The following is a 15,883-nucleotide window of genomic DNA, read 5'->3' as shown; positions in this document are numbered from 1 at the left end:
GACTCATCATAACCGTCGTATGGAACCGTATCCATGATGATTTCTGGAGTGGAGTTTAACTCGCATCATGTTAACCCTATTCTAACTGGGCTATTTGAGACCAAGTTTTTACGGGGGCGGGGGGTCAATTTGACCCCCCCCCCCTTCAGATCTCGGCCGCCGATCGCGCGATCGCCGCAAAATTTTGCCTGAACATAGAGCCGGATGTCAACTAAAAGATTACATGGTCATACAATAGAAAAATGTTGATTTTATATTTTTTTAATAAATTAATTATGCGAATTTACGCATGAAATCATATTTTCACCTATAACTCCATCAAAAAGAATGAAGGATTGCTAAATTTTTGTGTCAGAGTTCCTCAAGACACATCAAACAATTTTCTTGTAAAACAATAGCGCAATCAAAATCAATTTCTTTAGTTTTTTTATTGTTTTGTTAATTTTTTATGTATTTTATTGTTTTTTCGACCTTTTGTTTTCTATTTTTTTTGCCAAAATTTGTTGCAGGCACTTTTTCAAGCTTATCTACATTAGAATTGATTAATTGCAATGTTCAAAAGTTAAAATAATCTAATTTATATCAATTAAAAAAAAAACCACACACAATTTGCATTGGATTCGCACACGAAATCATGAATTTGAGCTGTTTTCGGGTTGACATGCATATGCAAAACATTGCGTCACTTCAGAACGGTGTACCTGGACGTCGCAAATTTGGTCTCAAAATATGCAAGATACTTCAATGAAAAAAGTCATGAAACGACGCGGCAAAATCTTTGCGCGTTGCGGAATCGTGGCGCGAAATGTCGAGGGGGTGGGGTCAATTCCACCCCCCCCCCCCAGTTAGAATAGGGTTAAGCTTCAAGAATATTAGAGTATAATTGTTCATTTTATTTGGTCCAATGATAATCAAAGTTGTTCAATTCTGTTTACTTGAATATATTCTTCACGTCATATTGGACAAAAGCTATAGGTTGAAAAGCTTGTTGAATCAAGGGGCATTCTGAAGGATCATGTTTAGCAGGTAAGTTAAACATGTTTCCATATACATGATATAGCATTGTTATCGTTAGCAATCACAATACGCAAAGTAATGTTTGAGGCGATGCTTTCGTCGCTCCACAAGCTTATCTGTCAAACTCCTTTCACTAAAGCGCACTTATGAACGGGAGTTTTTGTTTCTTTTTAGATTTCAGGAATCAATCTTTTCTCAGTTTTCTTAGCGAAATTTCGCCTCATCAACATCACTGGACATTATATGCTATGATTGCAAATTATGATAATTGCAGCAAATGCGACAACACTTAGGAATTTTAACGTCTGATGTTATTTCAAATTACTTTGCAGATCCTGCCTTTAGTAGCGGCAAACCTTTGAAGTACAGAAAAGTGCTTCAAGGCACAAACATTGTTACTGTAATAATTGTTAAGGGTGGGATTTCACGGAGCACGCGAACGATTTGCGAATGACGCGAATGGCAAAATCCAGCATTCGCATTTTAGTCTGCAAAAGATCGCCAAACAAATGTGAGGGTTCGGAAGCGTCGTCAATTGTTCGCGAATGTCGTTTTTACTTCGGCGAGAATTTCAAAAAAGTTTGAAATTTTTCGCGAACCTTTTCCGCACACTTAGTCGGGATTTGCTCGTGAATTGTTCTCGAAAGTGTCTTTAAAGCTTCGTCATATGCGCAAGACCTTCGCAAGACACGCGCGATGTTCGCAAAATGTTCGTGAAACCCCAAACAGACTCCGAAGCTTCTGAGAATGTCTCGCGTATGTTACGCGAAATCTGCGAAGTTTTTCCGATCATTTTACGACGTAATCGCAAACTGTTCGCGTACCTTTTGAGACATTCTCGCGAACGTTTAGCGCACGTTTGGGGGATGTATGCCCTGTACGTTTTCTGCAAATAGAAATCGTAGCATACATCTAAACATCAAACAATTATTAACAACTATAGTAACAAAAGAAATTATAGACTAGCAAAGAGAAAGAATATTTGATATACAAAAAAAAAATTCGCAGAATATAAGTATGTAATCTTAAGTATGTAAATTTCATTTGAACTATAGAGATTATGTGTTGGAGGAACTGCCAAAAAAAAAAGATCAAATGCTTTACTAGTGGAGATACGTCCTAGGGGAAAAAATGTAGGCAAACACACGATAGAGAAATGAGAGAAAACGAAAAGAGAAATAGAGGAAAGAAAAAAAAAATCAACTCAAGAAAGCTGATTTGAGTTGATCTTTTTTTTTTATTGCTTCCACCTCTCCTTGCTACATTTTCTCCCATGAAAATTTTTCGTTGTTCGCATTTCCGTCGCGTGTTCTTCGTGTACGTAACATGCTGTACTTTAGCAATGATACACACGACAATCGCACAAACGTCGTGGGAACTTCGCACAAATTGCGCAAGAATAGTTTTCGGCTTCATTGTCGGAACACATTCGGAGAAAAACTTTTCCGAATGTTGGATTTTGTCATTCGCGTCCTTCGCAAATCGTTCGCGTGCTCCGTGAAATCCCACCCTTAGGAGTAAAATATGATGTGAGCTTTGCAGAGGGACGCATATACCACGGCATTTGTAAGCACGATGATACGGGCCTACGTACGAGGATACGAGCAGGGTATACTGCTTGCACCGCAAAGCAAGTGCGGGATATTTCCGCTCATTTCATGTTTGTTCCGATTTCTGACCTCTCAGACGATACTATGCAAACGAGGCAGAACTCTCCAAAGTGATTAGTTTCCATGGAAACGATAAGATCTGCTTTACGTGACACGCCTACCCCATCTTCAGCTGTGCTGTCACCTAATCTACTAATTCACGGCCAAACTTCAAGGAGAGATGGATGTCTCTTGAGTAAATGGGATAATCATTACGATGCCGATGTGAGACCTCCGAGGAATAATTTCTGTTTTCTAACTGCCTTTACTTCTCTTTCTGTTTGGGGGAAAAAAAAGGATGAATTACGTTTGCGTCCTGCTCGCTAGAAAATTTGTGCGAAGGATAGTATTTGTAATTTAAGATACTCGTTTAACTTTTGCATGAACTAAGTGACAGAAATGTCGTTCGCACCCTCCGACATCTGTAGTTGGCTGCGGACTAGTGTTTGTCCGAATTTTTAAGAACCTAACCTCGTCTTCTTGCCAGAATTGATTGACTACGTGACGATTTTTCATGGCTTCTACTAGACTTTCCAGCAGAATATATTTGGAACGAAAGCGCAATGACCATGCAAACAAGGTCTCAATAAAATACGGGGCAAAGATTTAAGTTGCCATTCAATAATCACCAACAATTACCATGGCGCCACTATTTCATTTCACTCCCATCCAGTTTCAAATGGTCCAAAAGTTACATACATATGTAATCGACTAAGGAAACGGGTAGAAGGAAGTCTCCCACGCTACATACATGGCTTACAGAAGTTAATATCTTGTCAATTTCCATAGAATCTCTGTTATATTATAGCTTACCCATTATTGCGTTAAGAGCAAGATGTGTTTTACGTGGTTTTAAACAGATAAGACAGTGTGGTACTGCAGCCACGTATCAGAGCATTGTTAAATTTAGATGAAAATAGATTGTTATTGTGACGATGTAAAAGTGTGTGAGTTGTATCTACTCCCCTTTTATAATTTTACAGAGGTACTACGCAATACAGTCTTAATGCTTTATTGAAGGATGAAGGATGACGGTATCTAACAGAAAGAGAGGAATGCTTTAGAGAGGAGGTTTATGAATACGAGAGAAGACATGATGGCGACTAGAGTGTCAAAAGAGAATGAGCAAGAGAGATTGAGATGGAGAACGGCAAGTTACAGTGGGCCAGGGAGCAGCCGACAGGGATAGGTAGAACAAATGTGAGAATAGCAGAGACATTTTTATGTCGCGAAGCGAACACGCCCACTTTCCTGGTCGCATGACTGTTTTCCGTGGTGCCAAATTTACTTACCGTGAGTGTCACGAACTGCCATTTGCTGTTGGTTTCGTTCATCATCTGTCGTGGCGTGAAGCCGGTGTTGTTGCTGACGTCGATCACCGTGCGGGGACTGCGCTCCAGGATCGGGATGACAATTTCGGCGAAGGCTGAAAATGAAGTCGAGTCAGACAAAGATAAAGGTTTGTTTGTTTGTTCTTTTTTTTTGTAATGGATTGTACATTTAAGACATTTTCTGTCTAAGATCTCAACACACAAATTCACACACACACACACAAACACATACACACTAAGGTATACATAAACCTAAAATAGAATGTGAGATATGTCTCATCTTTGTTTCCCCGGACTAGCCCCCATCTCTGGTGGATGAGTGAGTCGCGAAACCCCGGCGGCATCCATAACTTAATCCGTACTATGTGCGGGTCAAACTTAACCAATCTGATGTTTTCTTTTTATCTCTCTCTCTCTCTCTGCTGTGCGCAATTACAGATACAATCTATACAGCTTTAAATACTTCGTGTCTCATTGTAAATCTTTCACGTGAGAGTTTTAAATCACGGGGAAAGCACGTGATTCGTCACAACAGCACTGACATGAATATCATACTGCAATATCGCAGAGCCAGATAAAAGGAATATCACGTGCATGGCTATAAGGTTTCTCCCCTGCACAATGAAAACCAGAAATTCTGACTAATATGTATAACGCCGGGACTAATAAAGAAAATAATTTGACTGTATAAGAAAATAACAATTAAACATGCTGACTGCTATTACACCATTATACATAACTTTTGTGACAACGTTATGAGTTTGACCCATAGTATGCTACGTAATTCAAAGAAGAAAAAATAATTAGGTCATCAGCAGCAAATATATATATATAATATATATATATATATATATATATATATATAATTATTATATAAACATATATTCCGGTATTATGGAAAAAGGTAAAACTCGCAGTAATATATATAAAGTAGAAGAGATTTTGTGATTTTTTTTTTTGGTTTGAACAGGTTGGTATGTTATACCTTCCCCTTCCCCAAAGCGCAGTAAACAAGAAATACAGAGGGTTTAAAAATGTCATTGCCAGTTTGTTGTATACATGATTCTGATGTTGTTGTTGCTGCTGATTTCACTTCGTTGAATGACGAGGAAATTGATGACTAAAACATGTAAAGTGTAATGCACTTCAAAAGGAAAAAAAAAGAATCCTCTGTATAAGGCCAACAATGCTAGTTTTGATACAGTGTTTAGAATAGTCACTTACGAGTGAAAGTTCATGACATTGTGACGTATCTCTCTCTCTCTCTCTCTTGCAAACTCTCTCGTTCTATATAATATCTATCTATTAATCTAATTGATATCGCTGGATTGAGCGACAAAGGGATAGCTCCACGGCCCCATCGGTAGCAGGATTAACAAAGATTAACGAAGACCTTGGCTAAGACCTATGTATTGAACAGCGGTTGCCACGATGTCCCTCACGCTGTTGGAATAATTAGAGATTACGTGGGATATTTTGAAAAAAAAAACACTTTGCAGAATTTCAGCTCTTTGTTGTAGTTGGTGTTGCTGTCATATTTCTCTTGCCACCGTCTTTCGTAGCTTGTCCAAGCAACCCCCTTTTTTCTCCTTCAATGTCATTATTTTAAATTTTTAGTTAGCTAAGCGAATAATAATTTCTTTACAATGACATCGTGTGACAATCGACGATGTACGTTACTTACTTTGGCAGTGTTTACATGACCAATTGGCAGAAAGGATGGACAAATAATAGTAAAACGACAACAAACAAAGACGATAGTGATAAAATGCTATTCTCTTCTTCCATCAAGACGCTCATGAACCATGGTTTGCTGAATGCTGTACTATCTCCGCTAAAACAGGCTCTTATAGAAAGTTGATAATGTAACCTTATCGCACGATGGGGAAACCTTTGCATAATTTTGCCTCTGTTGGCAAACATGATTACAAAATTTTTTAAATATTGCGCACGAACCAAAACAGGAAAACGCAGATGTGGTATTCGTTTGAGATCCATGACAAGATTTTCGTTTTCCCTCAGTAAAAGGAGCCGAGCTTTCGTTGCAATGCGAACTTCATTCGAGGGAAGTCCATTAATTTGTAACAGTGAAATGCTTCCCTGGCGGTGAAGTTTTGTTGAGGATATCCCGACACTACATGTCGGATTTGCCCAATTAAAATTAAAGACAGGGACTTTACTGACTTTATTATAGCAGGTAGGTATATTGGTTCTCTTGTTGTTGTTACTGCGAGACAAAATGTGAAGCATACAATCCATTAACTGCGCTTGAACTCCATATTGTATAATCTTGGATAAAAATAGTATGTTGTATATAGATGCTATATATAATGGTATACACACATACACGCACATACACACAGACACACACACACACTTATATTATATAAGATATATCTATATATGATAGAGAGCCTTGAAAACAAACTAAAATCTGAATAATCAAGACATAATCACAAATATGCTGGTAGTAAGTGTAGAGTCCGACTATTTGTATATCATAAATACGTGCATTGTGTTCCACACATTGTATCTACATCAATACAGATAAAACATACTATATGAACATGCAGAAAGATACAGAGAGAAAAAAAATAAGAGGGAGAAATAAAGAGAGAGAGAGAGAGAGAGAGAGGGAGAGAGATCGTGAGCAGAACACACTCTTTGCGGATTTCAGATACTGTGACAGAATTTTCTGGAAGCCCATTGAGGGATTTCACAATGTCATTCTCAGGCCAAACAGAGCATTTCAGTGTTTTGTTTTTGTCACCATTTTTTTTTCTTTACAGTTGTATGTAATCAGGACGTATCCTTATTATTATTCGCTGATTTCAATCGATTTAAATTCGGCTGTCCCCTTCGACACTAAGTGTAAAACGGCGGTTTCATAAAATCATTTAAAATCATGGGTGTTATAATATTTATAGAAAATGTGTTTTTGTTTTCTCCCTCTCTTACTCTCAGACTCTCATTTCTCTTCACTTGATAACCTCATTGGACACTTTTACCTGCTCTGAGGGAAGGGAAGGGAATCAGAATATGCCTCTGTGCCTGTTTTATGTCATCGTTTTGTGCCCAAGTTGTGAGTAACATGTTGTTCTATATGCGTCAGATAATAAGTAGGGTAATTCGTGGCAAATTGCATCTTGCCGTGGAGTTTTCCCCGTGACTGCAAGTGCACAAGGGCATTATACTAACGGGAAAGCCCTGGGAATAACCCTAAATTTACCCCATAAGAAGAGGGTGGAGGGTTCAACGTTTGAATAAACCCTTCTTCGCATTCGATGTACAGTGTGTCTCTAAAAAAGTAAACCAAACTTCAACGGGAAATTTTCAGAAAACTATAAAATATTTACACATTATTTTTTCATGGTTAGATAGTCCAATAAGTCCTCTGTCCAATGATACCACGTATGTTATGTAACTCTCATGCATGACTGAGCATGATTCAACTTAGTGAATGGATGTGAAGTCATCACTGTGGCAAGTTCCGTGATCAGCATACTTTCTCACATTGTACCAGATGGCTCTCTTTGTTGGAGGCTGCCTGTCGGGGAACTGCACCCGAAAAGCCTCTTGAACTTCCACGAAACTTCTTGTTTCCTGGTATCGAGTTACCAGGAATACTCTCTGCTCAATTGTCAACTGTACCATGTTTGGAAAGCATGTGAAGTGTGAATGTGTCAGGAACAACCTTTGCTGAAGTTGTTATGTAATCATAGGCCCATGTGACAAAAATTTAACTTCAAATATGCCCTGAATGCATGACAATAGCAAGAAATAACTTGCCACAGTGATGATTTCACACCCATTCACTAAGTTGAATCGTGCTCAGTCATGCATGAGAATTACATAACCTACGTGGTATCATTGGATAGAGCACTTATTGGACTATCTAACCACGAAAAAATAATGTGCAAATATTTTATAATTTTCTGAAAATTTGCTGTTGAAGTTGGGTTTACTTTTTTTAGAGACACACTGTATAGCTTGTGTTATCGCTTTGTTGGGGGAGTTGTATGTGTATCGTCATACCATTTTCGATTGTGTAATTATGTAAAGGCTGATGGGTTTTCAATGTTCTTCATGCACCCCCTCAACCTTGACCAGCCATTCTGAATTATCTCGTTAAAACACAGTCTTAAGAAAAGGTAATTCATAATTCAACATAGAAATGATAGTATTCGTCCACATAACAACCGGCTGTATTTTATTTACTATCATTATGATGCAGTGTCCTTCACTTCATAGATTAATTAATACAGTTGGCTATCTATTGATCCTTGACATTGGACTCGGCGGCCCCTAAACAATATCACTTGGCCTGTATTCCAGCCACTTGCAGCTGTTCTGTTGTGAATTGAAAAGGGGGCCCATGAACGGTTCAGTATTTTGTTATAACAAAACAAACTAAAAACTGCAGCCAATAACTGGACATGATAAAAGTTATACTGCATAATGTCTGCATTGCGATTAATCGAATTGTTTGATTGCCGAGCTTATTGCGGGAATCATTGTGTCGTAGCAGAACTAACGACTTGACACTTTTTGCTTTTTTTTTCACGTTTTATTAATTGATTTTATCTTATAGGGGGATGTGAGGCAAAGAATGATGGATTTGTAGTAACTGAATGAAATGTTTATTAATGTTGGATGATCTTCAATGAAGCAAGATGCTGAAAGAAAAAAAAATGAACGGAAGTAAACAGTAGCAAATTATAAAGTCTTCACCAATACGTGTTTTATCTCCTCCCTTTCTTCCAATAGATGACATCCCTTGTTAACATGTTACTACAAGAATTTGATTCTCAAGCAAACAAAACAATTCTATGGGCAAAATATAGTTTGCCTAATAAACGCTAACTCTTTCTGTGATTATGCCTCAAGTTTCATAACATAACAAACAATCTTGCCCGTGATAGCTAGGCTCTACTATAGTTATAACGCTATTTTGATTCAAGGAAAGAAACGAAGAAGGGGCTAATGGAGAATAAAAACGTTTGTATCTCACTCCTATTGATGTTTATGATGGACTCAAGGCTTACCATATTCATCGCCATGTAGCACTCTCCGTAGCGCTAGATGAAGCGGGGTGTCGCCCATGGTGTCTTGGACGGCCGAGTCGGCGCCGAGTCTGATCAGTAGGCGCACGATCTTCTCGTGCCCGGCGGCGCAGGCGATGTGCAGCGGGGTTCGCTGCATCTGATCCCGATGTCGAATCGTGTTGAGGTCGAGCAGGGCGTGCTTTCTGAGGTAGGATTTCACCTTCAACACCTCCCCTTCTCTGATATACTCCAAGAGCTTCTCTTCGGTTGATTTTCCCATCCTGGAGGAACGTCGAAATTCAGCGAGAAGACTCTGACAAATAGGTCTTAAAACAATCAAGGATTTCACTCAAAATAATCTGCCGGGCTGGCTCTCCGAGCGGACGACGAGCAAGAAGCGATCTTTAATAATGATGGCTGCACCGAGTTTTGTGACGACTTTACGAGGGCCATGCCAGGCGATGAGATGAGCTCGTGTGCAAACATTGAGCGACTACATGACATAGAGGGCGTCATTCGAACTCCCAAGACAGTGTCCCAGAGTTCCCAGCGCAAAACAGGCCTCCATAAATTTTCATCGTAGAAGTAACCAGTAGCTAACAAGCTTGGATGGATTGAATGTACAACTCTGGAATTATACTGCCCTACTTTGGCAAAAGGAAGCAAGTGACATCAAGTACAAAATGCTACAAATGAAGAAAATATGCTTTTGGATATATAGGCCCTTCAACATGGAAATTTGTGATGAGAAAAAATGTCGGTATTCGTGCAACTCATGGTATTATGGTAATTATGCATTTATGACAATTCGAAGGATTTTGATATTCCCATAGAAACTCATTATTATGTAACTTGCTTCCTTCTGCCAAAGTATTATAGATTTGTAGCAAACATGAAAAATCTGGCAAAAGGAAGCATGTGACAATCATATCATGAGCATGTTACTTGCTTCCTTTTGCCAAAGTATTATAGATTTGTAGCAAATATAAAAAATTGGCAAAAAAGAAGCAAGTGACAATCATATCATAAGGATGTCTCTTCCTTCCTTTTGCCGAAGTACTTTAGATTGTGTGCAAATATAAATAATTTGGCAAAAGGAAGCAAGTGGCAATCATATCATGAGGTTGTGCTTGCTTCCTTTTGCCTATAGTATTTCAGATTTTTAGCAAACATGAACAATATGGCAAAAGGAAGCAAGTGACAATCATATTATGAAAATGTTATACTTGCTTCCTTTTGCCAAAGAACATATATTATAGATATGTAACAAACATAAAAAAATTGGCAAAAGGAAGCAAGTGATAATCATATCATAAGAATGTTACTTGCTCCCTTTTGCCAAAGTATTTTAGATTGTGTGCAAATATAAATGATTTGGCAAAGGGAAGCAAGTGACAATCATATCATGAGATTGTAACTTGCTTCCTTTTGCCAATTTTTTTTCATGCAATTTTGTGCACTTGCTTCCTTTTGCCACCCGAATATCTCAGAAATGGGCCAAAATTGTAACTTTTGATTTTCAGTTAAATAGAGCATGCCTCAAATATGCCAAATCAAGAAAAAAGTCAATACATTGTATTCAAGAAAATGTCACTTGCTTCCTTTTGCCAAAGTAGGGCAGTATAGCCATAGCACTACACGTACATTCAAAACCGCGGGAGGAGGGGTGCGGGAGACTGGAAGGCTGCATTCATTTTGCCCTAAGAACGTACACTGCGTTAGACCTTATATTCTTCATCAGGCTCCGTACACACACTATCTTACTCTCGGTCTTCGGCCTTGCATACAGAAATCTGCAGTTGGGCTAATCAGGGACCACCTCCCTGGGCTAATCACGCACTTATTGAAGAATCAATACGAATCATTCAAAGTCATGAACGATCGATAGTCGCATCCGTACACATTATGATTATTTCTCCGACTTGTATGGCAAATAAGAGGCAATGGAAATCATGCAATTCTGCTTATTGTTATCATTTATTCACCAAAAGGGTTCATAACATGATTCAGCTAAACAAACATCATGAAATCGATTGTTCAGGGTCGTACAGAGGCAAGTTGTTCTTGGGGTGCAGTACTGATTATGCAGCTGAAGAAGACTCAGCGTAGAGGGCATCGGTAAGATTGATTTGTGAAAACATCAATACATAGGGACCTACACTCGATACAGCAGACCAGCAACCAGCATGACCAGTGCAGCTAAACTTTCAGCTTGCAGCGAAGTCTATCATGATTACATAATGTTTGCAAGTGTACGACGGCACAGGTTTTTGGCGACAATATATGGAATTTCACCTGCATTGCTTTCAATATGCATGATTACGTAGCGTTGTACACACGGTCTAAAGTCGCAGGCACAGATCATAGAAAGGCCGGTTAACTCTTTGTGTGCTTCAAGTATGAGTGTCGCCGATTGGCAAAGAAACTACATCACATCGTTGTAATCACTTTCCAAGATTCCTGGCACAGAAAGGGTTAAAGTGACGGACCAGTGTTTGATAGACACAAACAAAATGAATGACAGCATCCATGCCAAACCGTGGCTGCATATTATCAACTACGGTATAATAAGGTCCACAGGTTTCTGTTATTTACCTTCCTACTTACGTAATCTCAATGAGATGAAAGTCATAGATATTTTTGATGTCTAAAGAATTATTGCTAGGGGCAAACACTCATTTGAATGAGATTCTACGCGTCCGAATTATCTTTGTACGTCCTTTTGAACAAAACTAGCGACAGCTGGGGGGGGGGGGGGGGGGGGGAGTCAATATCTATCACATTGCAAATTGTTCTTCTATAACTTTCACCGCAAGTGTGCAAAGTAGCAAACTGTCAACGACATCAAGAACATGACAGCCTGCGGCCTATACGAATATTGATTTTCTTCTCCTCTGATAAAAATAAAATAAATCAACAAACACTGTTCATAATATCTAGGGGCATTTCATCTTGACGATTAACGAGCCATATACTCAGTCAAGATGATCGGATATTTCTATATGAATATTTCGTAGATTTATATCCTGTAGCTTTCAGGAAAATAGTCGTCGCTGGATTATAACATTTTGGGATTGCAGCAGTTGGTACTTGCACAACATTAGGTTAAATGATATTACGCTGAGAACGTATGCATGAAACCATTAGTTTTACATCGTGTCATTATTGTGCCGAACACTGGAGTGAACTCATGATATTGATGACTTCTCAGGAAGCAAAAGTATAAAACAAAACGATCTGCGTGAGGAAGAGGAGAATATGAAGCACTATTCTGATGTACTTTATGCTTTCAATTCATTTCCCTCTGATGACGGTTGGACAGAGTTATTCTCCTGCAAGCTCGGGCAAAAGTTTTGGTCTGATTTCTTCATCGCTAGAGGGCGCCAGAGCCGTGACGACCACTTGTGTATTGCACCCCGTAACTCGTGGGTCCAGCCGGTATCACCCCAAGTCGCCTGAGGCAGCGACGTAGCTGAGTGAATTCGCTCGCCACTTTCTCGAACCGGAGGTTGGCTCTGTCGGCATCGATCACGGCTCGTACAGTCTCCTGTCGCAAGTCTTTGATCGTCGCGACGAGGCCCAGCTTGCTGACATTCGAACAGCGAAGGTCAACACTCTCCAGTGATTGGTGTACAAGGTTGCGTATCTTTACCGAAAGATAGAGGAGGCAAAAGGAAGAAATACAGTCAGTAACACCGATAAGCTCTTGTAATGGAGGGGGTTACCTTCACGTTACGTTAATCTACTGGAAAAAAAGAAGAAGTAAAGATACACCTACTTCTCTTCGAACACCGCGGACACATTGAGTCTATAAACGAAAACTGCACCTTGTAATATCACATGAAGGTTGACGAGTCTACTGCACCAAAAATGATAATGATATCAATAAAGGAAATGCAGATAGTGAAATGAATAAAGGATAGACCTACGGTACATTTTTTTTTTCACACCGTGAATAAAAACACGGTGAATAATTCATTATATAAACAGAGACTACTGAGTGTACCAGATCATTCTAGCTCCATTTATTGTTTCGTCACCGTCACTTCGCTAGCTATTTCGCTAAGTAATAATGGTAAATAATTATGTAGTACATCATTGTACAACATATCACAAATAGTACCATTAGTAGGGTTCTGTCATTTTCTTGCTCGCTTTGAAAAGCTTACAGTCTGCCAAAATCTTCAGGTCCTAAACGAAGAAGGCAGACTTAAGCAAAAGAATTAGGAAGAAGCAAACCTAACCCTGTCCGTTCCAAAGATCACTTTCACATCCCATTCCCTTCGACTGAATGAGATGAGTCTTCCTCACCTTCTGGGCGGCCTCCACGATACTCTTGGCTGAATCCATCATGGCGTTCACGTCGCCGAGAAGTTCGTCCAGCATTTCCTCGGCCTGGTTGATTGACCGCGAGCTCAACGTTGTCAGTCGGTTGGAGCAGTAGATGTTCGTCAGCTTGCTGCGATCTTGCACCATGCGATTGGTCGATCTGCCCTCCAAAGTATCGTCGGCATACGACCCGTAGCCCGCTGACGTGCTGGGGCACCTGTCCTACAACCCAAAAGGAGCTCGCTTAGTATATAGTATCATTAATACTTATGGACTATATTCACACTAAATTTGTAGTGAATGCAACTATACCTGCGTGTTTGAACACTAAAAGGAGAAAATTGCTTGAGTTTTACAGGTATTTACCTCAGACAGGGAGGTTCCATGTTTTGCTGGCGTTGGTTTGTTTATTTGTTTGTTTGTCTGTCTGTTTATCTGTTTGCAAGGATAACTAGGAAAATAATGATTCGGATGACATTTTCAGGAGAAATTGTTTATAAATGACTAAAGCCCGCCGCACACTACACGATTTTGCCCCGATTCACAGGTCTTATGACCTTAAGACTAGAAGTGTGACGTCACAGTCTTGCCAGTTTCTGGTCGTACGACTGGGTCTTAGCGCCAGTCGTAGAGATTTGACATGTTGAATTTCTACGACTGGTCGTAGGCTTTCAGCCATTCACAATGCAGTAAAATGTAAGCGCACGCAGTGCGCACTGCGCGCGCTTTTACAGTCGGGTCGTATAGTGTGCGGTGTCCGGTCGTACGACTACCCAGCTTGGCTTAAGACTTTAAGACCAGTCTGATCGTGTAGTGTGCGGTGGCCTTTAATTGTTTGTACTAATCCGGATCATCGTCTGGATCCAGGTGGTTGTCGTTGGCTTTTAGTGTTGACTTTTGTTGTTGTTGTGTTGTTGTTGTTGTTGTTTGTGCGTTTCATTTTGTTTTGTTTTCTTTGCATTTTTTTTTTTTTTGGAAGAATTTATTCTTTACCATTGGCAGGGTCTTTATCATGAACGCTAGATGGCGCGCTTGCGGAGAAAGCGACACATCAAAGTCAAGAGGGTAGGTTTCTCACCACTCATAATTTTAAAAGCTCTTTGCATGGGGTATAAAACCGAACTTAAAACGTATCTGTTCCTCTCACACTGAGGTCTGTAATTGCTGTCATTAATGTTCGGAACAATTGTATTCTTTATTTGATATAAATATATGTTTTTTGTTGTTTGCCATTTTCTTCTTTGTTGTCATGCTTGAACATAATGCATGTGTATATCTATCTTTTTATTTTTGAAGCGCCATGAGTGCTGAAAGGTGGACATGTGCGCTATACAATTAGCCACTATTATTATTATTATTATTATTATTATTATTATTATTATTATAATTATTATTATTATTCAAAAGAATACATTGTACTGTATTTAGGATAGTCAGATGATTATGAATGTAGGACTACGATACTGGTGGAAATCACAATACAGTGGGTGGAAATGCGCTGCTTGGCAGCGGTCTGCGCTCTACGAGTTTCCCAATGTGTTTGTTTGCACGCTTACGAAGAAAGAGCACAAAAACCAATTCAGACAATTATGGGTTAAAATATTTGGGGTTTCAGTTAATGATTTAGCAATGTGAATGCGGTATCGCATAATTTTTCGACTTAGATACCCAATATGAAGTCTGTACTGGAACCAAAGAGTATGCGTCAGGATTGACAATGAATTTTCCGTTTATGCAGAAATCAAACGAGGTGTTCGTCAGGGATGCATCATGTCACCTAGTTTGTTTAATCTATACACAGAATGCATTTTTAAAAGCACTGAAGGCATGCCTGGCATTAACGTTAGTGGAGTACCGGTAATGATGAATAATCTGAGATATGCGGATGATACTATGTTGCTAGCTTATAATGAACAAGACCTGCAAACCTTATTGTTGATGCCATATACCGCCAAAGTAAGGCATTTGGCTTGGACATGAATGTGAAAAGACCAAAACGATGGTGATATCTCGAAAGGTGGAAACACCAAGGGTAAACATCTCTATCAGCAACACTCTCCTGGAACAAGTCAGTGAATTCACATATTTAGGACAAAATGTTTATGAAGTTGGGAAGAATGGTGGAGAAATTAGGAGAAGAATTGGAATGGCTAAAACTAAGTTTACCCAAATGAGTAAAGTGCTAACATCAAGGAAGATATCTACTGCAACCAAGCTCAGACTAGTAAAATGTTACGTGCATTCAACTCTCCTTTACTGTTGTGAAACATGGACATTGTACTGGAATGATATGAAAAGGCTGCATGGCTGCATTCGAGATGTGGATATTGAGACGCCTGGATCGCATATCATGGACGGACAGGAAAACAAATCAGTATGTTCTAGATCATCTGAAGGTCACAAAAACCTTGATAAAACTGAAATATTTTGGCCATGTTAAAAGACATCAGAACATCAAAAAGTGTACTGGAAGGGATTATAGAAGGCAGGAGATGCAGAGGACGCCAGCGCA

At 39.3% G+C, this 15,883-nt stretch overlaps 2 protein-coding genes across 2 annotated transcripts in view; both read right to left on the bottom strand.

Moving 5' to 3' along the window:
* The window catches only part of LOC139741144 (NF-kappa-B inhibitor-like protein 1), a 30,592-nt gene extending 21,270 nt beyond the window's left edge, over positions 1-9,322 (bottom strand). Inside the window, exons 1-2 of the mRNA XM_071651731.1 lie at positions 9,043-9,322; positions 3,959-4,092 (exon numbers count right to left, since the gene is read on the bottom strand). Of these exons, the coding sequence (XP_071507832.1) occupies positions 3,959-4,092; positions 9,043-9,322 (414 nt within the window). The remainder of the gene's footprint in view (positions 1-3,958; positions 4,093-9,042) is intronic.
* Positions 9,323-12,415: 3,093 nt separating this feature from the next.
* On the bottom strand, positions 12,416-13,593 carry LOC139741159 (uncharacterized; the record flags this gene model as incomplete). Its single annotated transcript, XM_071651750.1, has 2 exons — positions 12,416-12,688; positions 13,354-13,593. Coding segments are annotated over 2 exons (513 nt in total), but the record flags the coding sequence as incomplete, so codon positions are not given.
* Between the last annotated feature and the right edge of the window lie 2,290 nt (positions 13,594-15,883).

The sequence above is a fragment of the Diadema antillarum genome, unplaced genomic scaffold (genome assembly GCF_040938485.1).
Source record: "Diadema antillarum isolate AM-2024a unplaced genomic scaffold, OU_Dant_1.0 seq00000906_RagTag, whole genome shotgun sequence".
In the NCBI taxonomy this organism is placed as follows: Eukaryota; Metazoa; Echinodermata; class Echinoidea; order Diadematoida; family Diadematidae; genus Diadema; species Diadema antillarum.
The sequence above is the reverse complement of the archived record's forward strand: the minus strand, read 5'-3'. Positions and strand labels throughout refer to the sequence as shown.